This window comes from Mesoplodon bidens (assembly GCF_964165515.1).
Source record: "Mesoplodon bidens genome assembly, chromosome: 8".
Taxonomy (NCBI): Eukaryota; Metazoa; Chordata; class Mammalia; order Artiodactyla; family Ziphiidae; genus Mesoplodon; species Mesoplodon bidens.
This window is the reverse complement of record NC_138165.1, coordinates 15,885,799-15,903,645: the sequence shown is the minus strand read 5'-3', so window position 1 is coordinate 15,903,645 and position 17,847 is coordinate 15,885,799. Positions and strand designations below refer to the sequence as shown.

The 17,847-nt window shown below is 38.5% G+C and overlaps 1 protein-coding gene across 2 annotated transcripts in view; it reads left to right on the top strand.

The window, feature by feature from the left end:
- Nucleotides 1-17,847, top strand: part of EPB41L5 (erythrocyte membrane protein band 4.1 like 5) — a 146,487-nt gene that overhangs the window by 48,984 nt on the left and 79,656 nt on the right. For both annotated transcript variants that reach the window (XM_081243129.1, XM_081243128.1), the window contains exons 11-16: nucleotides 749-818; nucleotides 5,473-5,642; nucleotides 7,269-7,375; nucleotides 8,444-8,462; nucleotides 15,202-15,244; nucleotides 15,681-15,796. In XM_081243129.1, the coding sequence (XP_081099255.1) occupies nucleotides 749-818; nucleotides 5,473-5,642; nucleotides 7,269-7,375; nucleotides 8,444-8,462; nucleotides 15,202-15,244; nucleotides 15,681-15,796 (525 nt within the window). The remainder of the gene's footprint in view (nucleotides 1-748; nucleotides 819-5,472; nucleotides 5,643-7,268; nucleotides 7,376-8,443; nucleotides 8,463-15,201; nucleotides 15,245-15,680; nucleotides 15,797-17,847) is intronic.

Here is a 17,847-nt window from a genome sequence, read left to right as displayed (position 1 = left end):
ACTCTGTAAGTATTTGTTACACTTAAATGCTAGATTCTCCCCTCCTATTATACTTCTTTATTTACTTATGTTTTAGTACAGCTCTTGTAAACAAGTTCTGTTTTACAATTCTATTTTAGATAAGTTATATTTAAAAATTAGAGTGAGAGTCATATTGTGTTCACATTCACAGTTCATAGAAGTACAGAGATAAGCTTGGTAGGTTGCTTAGGATTTTTGTACAGGTGGGAGATGGAGTTGGAAAGTGGGCCATAGAGTGAGGTTTAAAAATTTTTTTATTTCTTAAATTAAAGATGTCTTTAATCAAAATTGCTATAGAAAATAGAGTTGAAGATCAGTAATTTTTTTTTTATGCCTTTTGAAAAGCTTTTTTTTTCCTGTTTCTAGTTCCTGTGCTGCTACTGTGACATTAGGCTTGGAGAATCTCTTCTACCGTAGTTAGGGGCCTATGAATATATATATAATATATAGATATATCTTCATTTTCTTTTTTCCTTAACATTTTTAGTGTCTTACATATGTGCAGCAGAAATTTTGCCAAAGGTATTGCTTTTGAAAAATTTTTTTCTGTTACCTTAACTATTTTTTAGATTGGAGACTTTTTTGCTGGGCAGTGCAGGTTATATTTACCCTCTTATCCAGCTTTCAATTCAGAAGTTAGATGATTAATATGCTTGAAGTAACAACGAATTTTTTAAATTCAGAGAACGTTTATTGAAATCCGGCTGTTACTCTCATATTGTTATAGGCCCAAGATAACCAGATTGGATTTTAAGAAGAATAAACTAACCTTGGTGGTTGTAGAAGATGATCATCAGGTAGGAATTCTATTGTATTATATATTTAACAGTGACTGTGTTATGTGGTAACTTAAGGCTCTAAAAGGGGGAACACATCTTGCTTTATAGAGCCATAGAACAGAAACTTAGTGTAATCAATAACTTAAGTAAGTAATTTCCTGCTTTATGTCATACCATCCTAAAACTGTAGTTTTCTGTCTTTAAGATTAGAGATTAAATAAAAGACTTCTCTTGTTCCTTTGTTGACAATATATCTCAAATATATAAAAATTTATATTTAAATGGCTTTATTCCTTTAGTCCCTGATCAAAAAGATTAATCAAAAAGATCTACCTAATAATATTCTTTAATAAAGCCTTCTGTACTAAGGATTATCTTTTTTTCAGTTAAATCTAGTTCCTAATTGATAAACTCATAACAATACGAATGCATCTCAGATGAATTATGCTAAGTGTAAGAAGCCCGACTCAGGACTTCCCTCGTGACCCGGTGGTTAAGAGTCATCCCGCCGGGGCTTCCCTGGTGGCACAGTGGTTCAGAATCCACCTGCCAATGCAGGGGACACTGGTCCGGGAAGACCCCACATGCCGCGGAGCAACTAAGCCCGTGCGCCACAACTACTGAGCCTGCGCTCTAGAGCCTGCGAGCCACAACTACTGAGCCTGTGTGCCACAACTATTGAAGCCTGCATGCCTAGAGCCCGTGCTCTGCAACAAGAGAAGCCACTGCAATGAGGAGCCCGTGCACCACAAGGAAGAGTAGCCCCCACTCGCTGCAACTAGAGAAAGTCCACACGCAGCGACGAAGACCCAACGCAGCCAAAAATTAAGGAAATGAAATAAATAAATTTATATAAAAAAAAGAAGGCTGACTCGAGATTATGATTGTGTGATTCCATTTATATGACGTTCTAGGAAAGGCAAACCTATAGGAATAGAGAACAGCTCACTGATCCTTTGAGACTGGGGGTGTGAGGATGCTTCACTACAAAGGAGCAGCACAGGGGGTTTGGGGGTGTGAGAGGACTGTTCTGTGTCCGGATTTTGGTGGTGGTTGCATGATCCTCTGCATTTTCAAAACCCACAGAATTGTGAGTAAATTTTTAAAAAGTAATTTTACTGCATGCAAAGTAATAAATTTGAAATATACGTATAGATGGATACAAATAAAAGGACATAGGGGAAATGTTAAAAAGATTTGTTTGCACAGTGAAGTGTGAGTAGTGCTACTTAGCAGTACCTAAAAAAAGAGGATCCTGAAAATTAGATGAAACAGTTACAAGTTTTTTGAAAGTTTTAACTTCCATTAATGAGATGCACGCAAAGGACTGCCCTATCACACAGCTTGGAAGAAAATCAGAGACAATAAGAGAGCGTTTTAAAAAGAAATCTCTTGATGGCACAGATGATCATTATGTTATCAACAAATGAGTTGAAAATGATTCAGAAGAGGCAGATTTCACATCTAAAACCAATCTGTTTTACAAATATTTTCCTTTTTATGTAAGCACAGATGCGATTAAATGATATTTGTATCTAAATCTAAAGGAATCGTTCAAGAAGAATAAAATACAGTTCTGTGTGATAAGAAAATACGGTCATAATTTAATGGGTGATACCTGTTCTTACTGGGTCATAAAATAATTGTGCATCTCACAATTGATAGCATTTTAGATTTGGTCTAATATAGTATTAGCTTCTTGGATATCTTTTTGAAGATACATATAAGCAAATGTGTATATCAATTCTTTTTTTTTTAAATTAATTTATCTTTGGCTGCATTTGGTCTTTGTTGCTATGCGCGGGCTTTCTCTAGTTGCGGCGAGCAGGGGCTACTCTTCATCGCGGTACGCGTGCTTCTCATTGCGGTGGCTTCTCTTGTTGCAGAGCACAGGCTCCAGGCACGCAGGCTCAGTAGTTGTGGCACACGGGCTTAGTTGCTCCAGAGCATGTGGGATCTTCCCAGACCAGGGCTCAAACCCATGTCCCCTGCATTGGCAGGTGGATTCTTAACCACTGCATCACCAGGGAAGTCCCCCTCACTTCTTTTTTATGCAGAGGTTGCCATACTTATATACAGGGTTCTCTACTTATCCTTTTTAAACTTTACGTTCTAACTTGGAATGTTTTCTACATCAGTACCTAAAGCTGTTCTTCATTCTTATAAAAGCAAACTAAAATGCATAGTATTCTAGTGTACGGTGTACTCTAATTTATTTAATCAGTTCTCAATTAATTGACATTCACTCTTTTATTCACTATATTTAGTTAATTTGTACACTGGCAAGTATCTGTAGGATAATTTCCTAGAAGGGGATTTGTGGGGTTGAACGGTTACGTGCATTTGTCCTGAATATAGAGAGGTCCTACCAGCTTGCATAGTTTTTAGTGTACAGGCCTACTTCCTGAGAAGGAATTAATCACATTTGTATCTGAAAGGTAAAAAATGGAATTTCATTGTAGGTTTACATTTTATTTCTATTATTATGCGTGATATTGAACATCTTTTCATACATTTGAGTTACTTGAATTCCTTTTTTCTAAACTGTCTATTCCTTTGCCCATTTTTCTTTTGGGTCATTGGCTTTTTTCTTACAGGTCTTGCCCTTTGTCACAGACATTATAAATATTTTATCTAATAGTTGTTTTTCTTTCAACAGTGCTTATTGTGGGTTTTGTCATGCACTTGAAGAAATTTTAAATAGGTGAATTTATTAATCTTTCGTGGCTGCTGGGTTTTGTGTCATAGAAAGCTTTTCCCTGTTTTGAGGTTATCTATTTTCTCATGTTTTTTTTCTATGTGTAGTTTTTGTTGGTAAACTTCATTGAAGTATAACATTCATTCAGATAAGTGTAAAAATAAATGTACAGCTTGTGTTGAATTCTTATGTATACTTGTATGACCAGCACCAGGATGAGGAAACAGATTCCAGCGGAATTAAATTTCTCTTGTGCTCCCCACCAGGTACAGTTTCCCAAGGGTAACCACTCTCCTGACCTGACTTTAAGACCAGAGATTAGTTTTTGCTTATATTTTGGACTTTATGTAAATGAAACCTGGCTGACTGTTCTCTTTGTGTCTTGCTTCTGTATTTCAGGGCTGTAGTTGTGAGCTTTCAGCCCTGCTGCAGCGGGTGGTTATAGTTGGCACATTCCTGCTGTTATATAGTATTCAGTTTTGTGAATACACTAGTATTTATCCATCCTGCTGTTGATGGACATTTGAGTTGCTGTTAATTTTTGGCTAGTAAGAAGAGTGCTGCCCTGAGCCCTGGCATGTGCGTGTCTTTGGCTTTTGTGGAGGCCGCCACACTGTTTGCCAGCCTGTCTACACACTCAGCTGCACTCCCACCCGGAGTGTCTGAGAGTTCATTTATTCTTCTTTGCCTTGTGTTTGGAGTTCACTTTCTCATTTTACCCATTCTGGTAGTAGAATCATTTTGTGGTTTTAGTTTGCATTCCTCTGATGACTGCTTCAGTTTAACAGTTGTTTATATATTTATTGGATGTTTGGATAGTCTTTCTTATGAAGTGCGTGTTTAAGCCTGTTGTTGATTTTTCTGTTGGGTCGTGTGCTGTTTGTCTCATTCAAGAAGTTCTATTCGGTACAGCTAAAGTCTCAGCCACAGCTTGTCTCTTTCTTCCTCATTCTCGCAGGGTATCATTCTCATATTTTCTAACCTTTTGTAAATATAACCACATCATGAAACGTGGTAGAATGTTTTATAAATCTACATATATATTATATATAATATACATATATATTAGGGTGGGGTTTTTTTTGCAGCTTGCTTATTTTGCCTAAACAGGTAGACCTAGTTCATTCACTTTAACCTATATATAGTATTCTGCAGTATGAATAAACAATAGTGCATTAGTTCATTCATCTTTTATTCATTTATCTCTCTATAGTTTGTAAATAATATCATTGTTTACTTTATTACACTTCTCATGTTTTGGACATTTAGGGTTTTGTGCCAGTTTTTACTATTATAAATGAGACTGTGAAGAAAATCTTTGGGTGTAAATTTTGGTGTTGAGAAGGTCTTTTCCCCTAGAGATACAGGATAGCTTAGTGGTTACAAAGGTAGGCTCTGGACCCTGAATGGTTAGGTTCAAATTCTGGTTTCCTCTCTTAGTAGCTTTGTGACATTGGGCTTAATTTCTTGAGCCTCAGTTTTCTAACCTGTGAAATGGAGATAGTGATAGTATCTACTCATTGAAGCAATTCATGTGAAATTCTTAGAAGAGTGTCTATGAATGTTAACTAGTGTAGTTAGATTCCTGCGAGTATGGTTACTATAATAAAGAATGTGGCCATTTTTAAGGCTGTTACGTATGTTGCCAGATCTTATATGAACCTTTAAATTATATTATACATTTATCCTGAAGTATAGCAGATAAAGGCTCATTTTATGTCTCTTTGAGAAATGAGATCATGTAAGTAGAGAGAAAATAGGAATAATTTTATATTGGCTGAGAAAATGGACAGCTTGATTTTAACTCTGCCGTTTTATGTAGTAGCTCTAAAGAGTGTCAGAGTCTCAGGGAGCAAACTAGATGCTTTATTATTTGATTCTTGCTCTAGCTGTGGTTGTATTCATAGCTGAACACGAGGGGACAGGACCATTTGAGCTAATAATTACCTCTGTTAACATGCGTTTCTTTTTCAGGGCAAAGAGCAGGAGCATACGTTTGTCTTCAGACTGGATCATCCCAAAGCGTGCAAACATTTATGGAAATGTGCTGTGGAGCATCACGCCTTCTTCCGCCTCCGATGCCCTGTCCAGAAGAGTTCTCACCGATCAGGATTTATTCGATTAGGATCGCGGTTTAGATACAGGTGAATGTTTATAGCTGCTTGCTCTATCTTTTATTATTTCATAGAGGCCAGAAAATTTAGCCCAACTTCTCATTTTACAGATGTGGAAACTAGGGCACAGAGAGGTGAAGTGGTTTGCCAGTGTTTTCCATTGGCCAAAATGCAAGAAAAAGTGGTACATGTTGTTATTGTCTGTAATTTCCCGAATAAACAGGAGAATATTGTAACAGTGTAATGGATTTCATATCCCTCCTGATGGTTTTGTTTCTTCCTTTTTTCTTTTTTTTTAAGGAGTAATTAACAATTTTTCCAGTTAAAAAAGTTCTTTTTTATTGAGGTGTAGTTGATTTACAATATTATGTAAGTTTTAGGTGTATAGCGTAGTGATTTATAATTTTTGAATGTTATATTCCATTTATAGTTATATAAAGTGTTGGTTAAGCTTACTTATTTTATACATAATAGTCTGTACCTCTTAATCCTGTACCGCGTTGTGCCCCTCCCCACTAGTAACCACTGTCTTGTTTTCTGTATGTGTGACTCTGTTTCTTTCTTGTTATATTCACTAGTTTATTTTATTGTTTAGATTCCACATATAAGTGATATCATATAGTACTTGTCATTCTCTGTCTGACTTACTTCACTTACATAATACCCACCAGGTCCATCATGTTGCTGCAAATGGCATTATTTCATTCTTTTTTATGGCTGAGTAATATTCCAGTGTGTGTGTGTGTGTGTGTGTGTGTGTGTGTGTGTGTGTGTGTGTGTGTGTGTGTGTGTGTGTGTGTGTGTGTGTGTGTGTGTGTGTGTGTGTGTGTGTGTGTGTGTGTGTGTGTGTGTGTGTGTGTGTGTGTGTGTAACAAGAGTTTTAAGGGGTCTCCATCCAACAGCTGGATACCATGTAGAAAAGATATTGTGTACTACTGAGAAATTAATCTGGATGACATTTCTGGTCCTTATAAACCTGGCGTTCCGTTGTTCTTACAGACTCCTTGTTTGTTGGTCATAAGTTAGAAAAGTTTTGGTTTACCTCAGAGTAGCTTATTGATGGTGAGTTTTTGGCATGTCACGAGAATCCGTCAGTGTAATTGAAAGAAGGAATGGGTGATATCAGTAGTGTGGCATGTTCACTGTTGGGGGTGCTCATGCAAGAGAGCCTCTATTCTACTTACGTTAAAAGTGGGGAGGCGTTTTCTTAGCAGAATTTAAATGGAAATGAAGGTGAGTGGGACAATAGTTTTAATATTTCTGGAAAAGTGATCTGAAAAGTATATCACAGTTAGAAAAAGTAACTGCAAATCTTGAGTTAATTGTACATCTTGCATTGAGGAGTATGGATGGGAAAGAGAAGGGAGTTCCATAGAAGGACAGATATTTCAGACTCATTTATTATGTTCTTAGGTGATGTGCATGATTAAGAAAAAACAATATAATTTGTGTTGCATCTTTCACACAAGCCTAAAGAGTGAAAGAATGGTGTGGTAAAGAGAGAAGTCAACACTTTTTCGTAGGTCATTCAGGAATGAAGTTCAGGGTGGTTCTCTTGAGGAGAACCTCAGTGTAGACTCTCTCTCATTTTTGTGTGTCTGACTACTGTAGGCCTCAGATTCTCTTATTCCTGTTAATATGCCTCATTTATTTTAGTGGGAAAACTGAGTATCAGACCACAAAAACCAATAAAGCAAGAAGATCAACATCCTTTGAAAGGAGGCCCAGCAAACGGTATTCTCGACGAGCTCTGCAAGTGCAAGGTGAAGTGCAGCCCTGTTTCAAAGGACTATTCTTCCTGGCAGTGCATCCTCTGCTGGTATTGTTGGCTGGAGAGGAGGCTGCCTCGGTCCTCTTAGTCTATTCCAGACAACTAAAGTACTCTTCTTTACTGAATTTGGTTCTAGCATAATCAGTTTTTAAGAAAGCACGGGGAAAAACTGCCTATACTGTTGCTTCATGCTAATCCCAGTTCTGACACTGCGCTGAGTTTGTGTTCAGTTTTCGTTCTTACTGTTTTAGTTCTTCTCTAGAGCAACATTTTCCCTCCCTTTTTGACTTCCAGATCTCATTCATAATCATCTGTTAAATCCCCGCAGATATTTTTTAAAACATTGGTATATGATGAATAATTTTTTTGTTTTGTATGTATTATAATGATATTAAAGGTTCTGTTAAGTACAGTTTTTATATTAATCATCAGTGTACATAGACATTTCCAAATTCATAAATGTTACTTGCTGTTTGTTACTTTAATTATGTAATACAAAGAATGGTTTACTTTGACCAGTGAGCTGAAACTTGTGTTTGGTTTCAAATCTGAGTTTGTATTAACATACAGATTGCATTTTAAGTATGTCCAGTGTCAGAGGCATCACCAGTTATCCAAACACAACTGCCGTGACCTGATGTTGGCAGTATCAGTTTTGAAAAAAACTGATTTATAGCTATAATTTTTGATGTATCTATACATTAAATAATATGTAGCTATAAATGAAACTATTTCACTTTGTTTAAAACCCTTAGTTACCTCCCAGACTCCACTGGTGATTTTTCACTGCCAGCTCAACCTAAAGGCTTGCAGATGGTCCTTTTTTTTAAATGTATGCTCATTTTGTTGCCTTACTTGAAAATTGGAGATCATTGTCATTATTCACTTGAATGGCGTGAGCCATAGAACACTTTTGTGAAGTGAAGATTTTTAAACCTGTAGTTGGGAAACAGCTTAAAAAGCAATGAGTCAAGACTTACTTTTGTGAATAGTAAAGCAGTTCACCACGTTGGAGGAATCTAATGGGATGTTTTCTGTTTTTTTCTGTCGGCAAGTACAGGAAAACCTGAAGAACTCAGGTGGGTAATGTCTTGCAACTTAGGAATTGATAACCGAATGTTTTAACGTTTCTGTAGTTGCATCATTAATTGGACCAATGTCTGTGGAAGGTCTGTCACAGTGTTCACTTGCCCCTGAGCACAGGGGATCTAGCAGGGAGCAGATGAACACATCATAATGCTGGGTAAAACGGACAGAAAGAAAAATAAAGCAGCTTAAAGAAAAAGAGTGGGCTTGGGGGGCTGTGCTATTCGTAATGAGAATGACATATTGTACGTTTGTTATTGGCCTGTGACTGAGGATATAAAGATGAATAAACTGTGGCCCTTGCACACAGGAAGCTCAGAGAACAAAGGTTGATTTGTACACAGGCAGTTCATTTTATTCCTGGGAGAAATCCCACTTGGTCAGCTGTACAGTCTTTCTTTATATTACATGTTGCTGGATTTGGTTCACTAGGTTTGTTGTGGATTGGTGTGTCTGTATTCATCAAAGACACTGGTCTATAGTTTTCTTGTACTGTCTTCATCTGGTTTGGGTATCAGGGTAATTCTGGCTTCACAGAATGAGTTGGGAAATGTGTCTATTTTGGGGGAAGGTTTTGTAAAGAGTTCTTTAAATATGTGGTAGAATTCACCATTAAAGCCATCTTGCCTGGACTTCATTTGTGTCAAGTTCTAAAATTTCCAGTTCAGTGTCTTGTTGTAGATCTATTCATATTTCATTTTCTATCTTGAGTCAGTTTGAGAGTTTGTGTCTTTCCAGAGTTTGTCCATTTTATCTAAGTTATCGAATTTGTGGCATACAGTTGTTCATTTATTCTCTTTTCCTCCTTATTTCTATAAGCTTTGTGGTGATGTCCCCTCATTCGTTTCTGATTTTAGTAATTTGAGTTTCTTTTTCACTTGGTCAGTCTAGGTAAAGGTTTTTCAGTTTTGTTGGCCTTTTCAAAGAACCAGCTTTTGGCTTCATCAATTTTATCTGTTCCTCTATTTTCTATTTTATTAATTTTCTCTCTGGTATATTATTTCACTCCTTCTGCTTGCTATATATTTATAGCTATTACTTTCTCTCTGAGCACCACTTTAATCATATTTCATAAGTTTTGGTATATTGTATTTTCATTTTTATTCATCCAAAATTATTTTCTAACTTCTCTTGTGATTTCTTCTTTGACCCGTTGGCTACTTGGGAGTGTGTTGCTTAATTTCGACGTTTGTAGCTTAAATTTTCCCCTCTCCCCCCCACCTTTTTTTTTTTTTTGTAATTTAATTCCATTGTGGTTAGAGAATGTGCTTCACATGACTTTGATCCCTTTACAGTTATTGAGGCCTCTTTTATGTCCCAGCATGTAGTTCATCTTGGAAAATGTTCCATGTGCAATTGAGAAGAATGTCTGTTCTGCTTTGAGTGTCATGTCCTATGGATGTCTGTTAGGTCTGCTTGGTTTTTACTGTTGTTCACTTCTGTTTCATCACTGGTCTTGGCTTAGTTTTCTCCATTATTTAGTGTGGACTATTGAAGTTTCCAATTATTGTTGTTTGGTTGTCTGTTTCTCCCTTCAATTCTTTGTGCTTCATGTATTTGGGGCTTTTTGTTAGGTGCATGTATTGTTTATAATTGTTTTATTTTATCACAAAAAATGTTCCTCTCTTTCTCTAGTAACATTTTTGTTTTGTTTTTTAGATCAGATAAAAAAAAAGTTACTAGATTTTCTTAAATAAATGTTTCTCCACTTGATGTATGCCTTTTAATGATTTTTTTTTTTTTTTTTTTTTTTTTTGCTGTACGCGGGCCTCTCACTGCTGTGGCCTCTCCCGTTGCGGAGCACAGGCTCCGGACACACAGGCTCCGCGGCCATGGCTCGCGGGCCCAGCCGCTGCGCGGCATGTGGGATCTTCCGGGATAGGGGCACGAACCCGTGTCCCCTGCATCGGCAGGCGGACTCTCAACCACTGCGCCACCAGGGAAGCCCATAATGATTTTTTTAAAGAATAATTTTCAGCAGCTACATGTTTGTTTTGCTGGGGAGAGGGTCTGCTGTTGTCCTGCAGTCACTGTTGTCCAAGTCCTCCTTCTGATGAATCAGTATTAATAGTGTATATTAGGGCTTCCCTGGTGGCGCAGTGGTTGATAGTCTGCCTGCTGATGCAGGGGACACGGGTTCGTGCCCTGGTCCGGGAGGATCCCACATGCCGCGGAGCGGCTGGGCCTGTGAGCCATGGCCGCTGGGCCTGCGCGTCCAGAGCCTGTGCTCCGGAACGGGAGAGGCCACAACAGTGAGAGGCCTGCGTACAGCAACAACAACAAAAAAAAATAGAGTATATTACAGTGTGGAGTTTCACGTAATGCTTCTCAACCACTGTTGTACCAAAGCCTCCTGGAATGCCTGGTAAACTGTGAGATTCAGGACATAATCACAAATCTAGTTTTTGTTAAAACAGTGTCTACATTCCTGTATGGAGATGTGTCAGTATAACTAGAGCTTCTTCAAAAGGAGAAGTTGTTTGTTTTGGGTACTGAGTAGGGTCAGCCTCAGCTGAAGATGTCTTATTCAGTTTTGGGTTTTTTCCACTTAGAGAGCCATTAAAGCCAGGCTGTGATTAGTGACTTAATCACAAAAGCACTCTGCTTTTTGAGTAAGGATTCCCCTGAAGTCCCTTTAGCGGTCAGGAAGCTGTTAAAAATAAATAAGTGGGTAGAGGAGAGAGGAAGTGTGAGGGATTCTGTCCATCGTGAATTTTTATTTTGTTTTTAAATTTATTTTTAAATTTATTTATTTATTTATTTTCGGCTGCGTTGGGTTTTTGTTGCTGCGCGTGGGCTTTCTCTAGTTGCAGCGAGTTGGGGCTACTGTTCATTGCGGTGCACGGGCTTCTCACTGCGGTGGCTTCTCTTTTTTTTATTTTTATTTTTATTTATTTTATTTTTTTAAAATTTTATTTTTTTTATTAGTTTCTGCTTTATAACAAAGTGAATCAGTCATACATATACATCTGTTCCCACATCCCTTCCCTCATGCATCTCCCTCCCTCCCACCCTCCCCATCCCACCCCTCCAGGCGGTCACAAAGCACCGAGCTGATCTCCCTGTGCTCTGCGGCTGCTCGGTGGCTTCTCTTGTTGTGGAGCATGGGCTCTAGGCGCAGGGGCTTCAGCGGTTGTGACGCGCAGGCTCAGTAGTCATGGCTCGCGGGCTCTAGAACGCAGGCTTCAGTAGTTGTGGCGCACGGGCTTCTTTGCACCGCAGCATGTGGAATCTTCCTTGGACCAGGGCTCGAACCCACGTCCCCTGCATTGGCAGGTGGATTCTTAACTTCTGTGTCACCGGGGAAGTTCCATGAATTTTTAATTAGGTATAAAACAAAATTTTCTGCCTTTTCTGGGCTATACACTATAATTTTTCTTGGAGTTACTTTTAAACTGTGCTTTTAAGAAGAATGGTGGAGAAATGTTAGAGGGGTTCTGTATATTTTAAAGTATTTTATTTGTTTGTTTAATGAATCATGTCTTGTTTTCCTGAAAAGGAGCCTGGGACAGAATATTAGAGCTTAAGGTGAAGCAGATTCCTTGATGAAGTTATAGCAGAAATGCGAACAAAGCATTCAAGCAATGATACGTAGTTGAAGAATTAAGGTTTTTATTTGCAAAAGTTTGTCCTCCTTTAAAATTTTTTGAAATACAGATTTCTGACCAAAGAGTGAGTATAACTGACTATATAATCTCCTAGAATTGAGATGAATTTAACTTTAATAAGTAAATTTTATTGTGTCTTCTTGAGTGATGCTTTTGGCTCTGGAAAACACAGCAAAAATGGAGTATTTAAGCAATGCTACTTTATTATTTTTTAGTTAGAATAATTTTTAGGAATGAAATTCAGAGGTTGACCCACTCTCCTGAAGGTTACTGAGCCCTGCTCCTAACATCGCTTGAGGGAACCTGAGCTCGCACTGGCAGGAATGCCCTTCCATTCCTGCCCTCAGAGTTCTGTTCACAGGAACAGTTTTGCTCCAGTGAACCATGGCAAATGGTGCTGTTAGAAAAAGCACAACTATTTGACCTAAAAAGCTTCTTGACTTTGTACTGTGCTTACTTGAATAACAGGTTTTTTAATTGGCTGATGTTAGTTTTCCTCGTACTCTTTCATTTCTTTCTAACTACTCCCTGTGAGTCTTGACTAACATAAAGTATCTTAGAAAGAGGTGACATTTTGTTCATAGCAGCCCTATTTACAATAGCCCGGAGATGGAAACAACCTAAGTGTCCATCATCGGATGAATGGATAAAGAAGATGTGGCACATATATACAATGAAAATTACTCAACCATAAAAAGAAACGAAATTGAGCTATTTGTAATGAGGTGGATGGACCTAGAGTCTGTCATACAGAGTGAAGTAAGTCAGAAAGAGAAAGACAAATACTGTATGCTGACACATATATATGGAATTTAAGAAAAAAAATGTCATGAAGAACATAGGGGTAAGACAGGAATAAAGACACAGACCTACTAGAGAATGGACTTGAGGATATGGGGAGGGGGAAGGGTAAGCTGTGACAAAGCGAGAGAGAGGCATGGACATATATACACTACCAAACGTAAGGTAGCTAGCTAGTGGGAAGCAGCCGCATAGCACAGGGAGATCAGCTCGGTGCTTTGTGACCGCCTGGAGGGGTGGGATAGGGACGGTGGGAGGGAGACGCAAAAGGGAGGGGATATGGGAACATATGTATATGTATAACTGATTAAATTTGTTATAAAGCAGAAAAAAAAATAAATTAAAAACTTTAAAAAAAAGTGACATTTTAAAGGACAGTTCACTTTTCACTTACTAGTACTTCTTTTACAGGCTTAGTGGACAGTCTTGAAGACAGAAGAGAGAGGAAAAGAAATGGTGGAGGAGATGATGCATAGGGGGGCAAGGGCAAAGTGGGTCCGTTATTGCAGACAGTCCTTCAGAAGGGAAGCTTGGATTGGTCAGTAACGGGAAGTACTCGTTCCCTTCGTATTAGTGGAAGTGAAAGAATAAGTGTAATTAGGAGAAAATAGTGCTTCCTGCATTTCAAATTGTTTTAAAACAGGGAGCTAGAATCCGGTGATCATCACTTACATCAGCGCTTTTTTCTCATGTTATTCTTCATCTTTTACTTATCACCTACTGGACTTATTCCCAGTTCAAGGAGAAGCTTCAGAGCGTAACCCCGGGGGCCATAGCGTAATGAGTCTCATTTCTGTACAAAGCAGGTTGGAGGAGGTTTCATTAATGTGGGGTTATGAGTTACTTAATACAGCACAGTGTATCCTGGGAAGAACAACAAGTTTAGTAAAAGAAGTTGTGCCGATACGTATGTTCTTTACACCAGCCTTGGCAACAGATCTACGCTAAACAGGATGTTTTCTTAAAGATTTCGTTGTTGGTTGGTTTTATTCGTCATTGTTCTTTGTGCTTTGCTAACACTTATTCGATCCCCTAGTAGTCCCATGCGAGTGAGGAGACTGCGGCTCAGAGAGCAGAGCTAGTGGCGTGGTTTGAACTAGAACCCAGGCAGTGGAGGTGCAAATTCTGGTGACTTAACTCGTAACAGAGATGCGGTTAACAAAAAACGGGGTGTAGAATGGGTTATTCCTTCTCACCCAGCCTTTTAGCGAGGCCTCTTCATTCTTGAGTTCTTTCTTAATTGGTTGTCTTCCATCATCAGATACTTTTGTTTTGTTCTCACTCCCCTAAGAAAGGCTCCTGGATCCTGTATTCACAGTTTGTTTTGTGTTTGTGAAGCTTTGCCCATTTCCTTTTACTAGAATGACGTCTTGTCGGGGTATAGTGTTCTTTGAGTGTTGCCATGGAGAAGTCTGTGCCAACCTGATGCTGGCAATGATGTGCTTTTAAATCTCCTTAGGGTACCTGAAGTATTCTTTCCTTATCGTTGAAGGTCAGTAATATAACAATAAGGAATTGAATGTATTTAATTCTGTGTCTCATCTCCCTGGAACACAGTGTTCTCGCTAAATCTGTAGATTATTTTCTCACTGTCAAGGAATTTTTTTATAACACTGAATATATTTTCAGTTACCTTAGTTGAATTTTTTACCTCAGGATACTAGTTATGCTTATGTTAGAAGGTCTGAAGTCAGTAAACTCTTTTATTTGCCTTATTCTGTTGTTTTAGTATCTCATCTTTGAGTTCTTATTTTATTGAATATTTGTTCTTTTTTTTTTTTAGCTGTTCTGAGGTTTGTTTCTATTTATTTTGTTGCATTATATGTTGAGTTTTTTAAGTGCTTTTTTGCGGGAGTGGGAGAGGAATGAGTGCAGCCTAAACTAAAATTTTTAAAACATATTTTAAATCATTTGCAGGAGAAGGGTATACAGAGAAGTTTCTAACGTTAAGCTTATACTAAGGCCTTTTGAGTTATAAAATGCTAAGCTACTGCTGACACCAGAAAATCTTGACAGGGTAGGAATATATAAAAGAAGTGATGGGAAAGGTTATGTGGGTGTTTGTGCTGAATGCCTTGAATTTAAGGGATCATTTGTGCTGCTGGTTTTATTTTGTCATCTTTGACAGATGTTGTCCAATGAATAAACAAGGTTAGTAGTGAAGTATATATCTAAAGCACAAGTAGAATATAGGTATATGGAAATAGCAAATGAGCAGAAAAGCAAGTATTTGCCTGTAAAAGCAGATGTTTTCTGGACATCTTACATTCTTAGTTTTAGGTACCCATGGTAATTTTTTCTTTATTTTTTTCCCCCATTACAGTGTTCACAATAATGTTTCAGCTCAGAGTATTGGCTCCCAACAGGTAAGACCATATTGAGCTTCTAAAGCACTGGAACACTGTAGTTAATTATGACAAACAATAGTATTATTAGTTGAATTTTCTTAGTGGTATAATCTCGGGGGAGTTTTGTGCATTTTCGTTTTCTTATCTGTAAAATAGCTCAGTAATGTGTGACCTGTTATTTTATTCTCTAAGATGTTACAGTAGAACAGGTATAACGTTATAATGAAACATTTTCTGTCCCTGTAAATCCTGTAAAATAAATAAAATACTAATATTCACTTAGATTATTATCTATCCCAAGGATGGTATATAACATTCAAGCATTTGTTTTTTGCTCTGTTTACTATTATATCTGTTCACTATGTAGATAGTATTCCATTTTAATGTTCCATTTGGTGGTGAAGAGATCTTTTATCTAGGCAAAATAGATGATATTTATAATTTGTGTCCAAAGGCTTGGGGTGTGAGATCCACTGTGCCTGTGATTCCTTCCGTTCCCTCTGGTCCTGTGCTCGTGCAAGTTGAGAATCTTCCAAGGAGTCCTGGAGCAGACCAGCATGACAAGAAATGGTTTGTTCACTCATTGAGCCAAAATAAAGCACTGCTTGTCCAAGGGTGTTTTGAATCCCCGGCCATACTCGTAGAGTGCTTTAAATATGATTGCAAGCAAATTATTCATATTTGTAAGCTGAAAAGAAGCACGTTATTGAGCTGTCACGTTGGGATAAGTAAGGCTGTGCATGAAGCAGGGAGACAGGCGTCTAAACGAGGCACATCAGACAGCCTCCCAACTCCGGTTAGCATGAGCTGGGAGTGGCGGTGCTTCTCTGCTGGAAAGGATTTCAGTGCTAGTCGGTAGGACCTTCTCCCAGATCCCTAAGGTTAGTGTATTCTTACACGATGCTACTGCTTTGGGTGTGTCTTCTTCATCAAAGACTGAAGATAAAGCCAAAACAGAAACGTGATTATAGTCCAGTGAAGCACAAAATACTCCATTTGGGGGGGTGGGGTGGAGAAATAATCTAAAGACAGAGAAGATACTTCATTTGTTTAGATTCCCAGGGTCTTTCTTTAGACTAATAGTAAGTGCACAAATATGGATACTTTGTGGCTTATTGGGGTTAATCAATGGGGTTCATCGTTTCCCAAATGAATGTATGTGGCTTGGGGGCTGCTGGGGAATTATTTGATTGAATGGTCATGTCGGTTGCATCATCTGTTCAAGTTTTGTGTCTGTTTATGAAATGAACTTTGATACTTCATAGGATTTTTTTCTTTTTCTCTTGCTCTTGGTTTGTGTAGTACCTGAAGTCTAATGAGTTTCTGTGGTGACCTCAAGGTTTGGGTCAGCTTTCTGTGCAACCGGCTCCTCCTTCATGGTGGTGGGTCAACAGTGGTTGGTGATGATTTTCAGTCTTTGCTACGTAATTGTTTTTCGCTGTTATTTTGGCTTAACTAACTGCAAGGTGCTTTGCTTTTGATGATTGGGCATATTTTTACTTCAGTTCCAAATAACTTGATTAGTTTCAAAGATAGAGGGGATTCCACCCCCCTGTGTTTTCTGTTATCCCTCCCCCCACCGTGTTTTCCGTTATCCTCTTGTTTCTCCCCGCCCCGTTATCCTCTTTTTTCCCTCCCCCCGTTATCCTCTTTTTTCCCTCCCCCCGTTATCCTCTTTTTTCCCTCCCCCCGTTATCCTCTTTTTTCCCTCCCCCCGTTATCCTCTTTTTTCCCTCCCCCGTTATCCTCTTTTTTCCCTCCCCCCGTTATCCTCTTTTTTCCCTCCCCCCATTATCCTCTTTTTTCCCTCCCCCCGTTTTCCTCTTTTTTCCCTCCCCTCCCGTTTTCCATTATCCTCTTTTTTCCCTTTCTCCTTGAGAGTGTGGTGGGGGTAGTGTGTGTGTGTGTGTGTGCATGTGGACACATGCTTAAAGTATAAACAGTGAGGGTTCTGAATGTCACATTTTAGTCTTTATTTTTTTAAGCCATTAAGAACAGTGTTTTCAGTTTCTACTGAGGATGCAGCTCCAGTAATGTTACCACCAAGTCTTATTGGCAAGGAGACATAGTGCTGAAACTTCAACTAAAAAAGAGCTCATTTAATATGTGCTTACCTCTTAGATTAATATGGAATGAGAGTCTGGTTTGTTTGCATCTGTATTATGACAGTAAATCTTTATAGTTTTCCAGTTTTAATTGGTACATATTTAAGCATTACTCAGTTCCTTTGATGCAGCCTATATAAAGAGAGAATGCTAAATCTAAGAGTATTGAATTTCAAGAAAAATGAAACATTTGGAGCTGTATGTCCTTCTTTATGTCATTGTACTGAGGCCTCCTTTGTGGAAATGGAGCAAACTGGTGACCCTCAGGCCCAGGGAGCCTCAGTGTGTGGCAGCAGGCATGGGACTGAGTATGGAGCTGGCCTGTCTCAGAGCTGATGGGCTCCCCAGCCTTAACCTAACATGCATTCTGCATTTCAGTCTTTGTTTCTGCGTGCTTTGATTCTTATTAATACTTCCACATGAATATATGTAACAGTCCTCCTTTAGAAAGTGATACGTTAATAAAATTTGGAAATGCTTCCTAGGTTTGGACAGTTGGGCAGAATAGTGGACAAT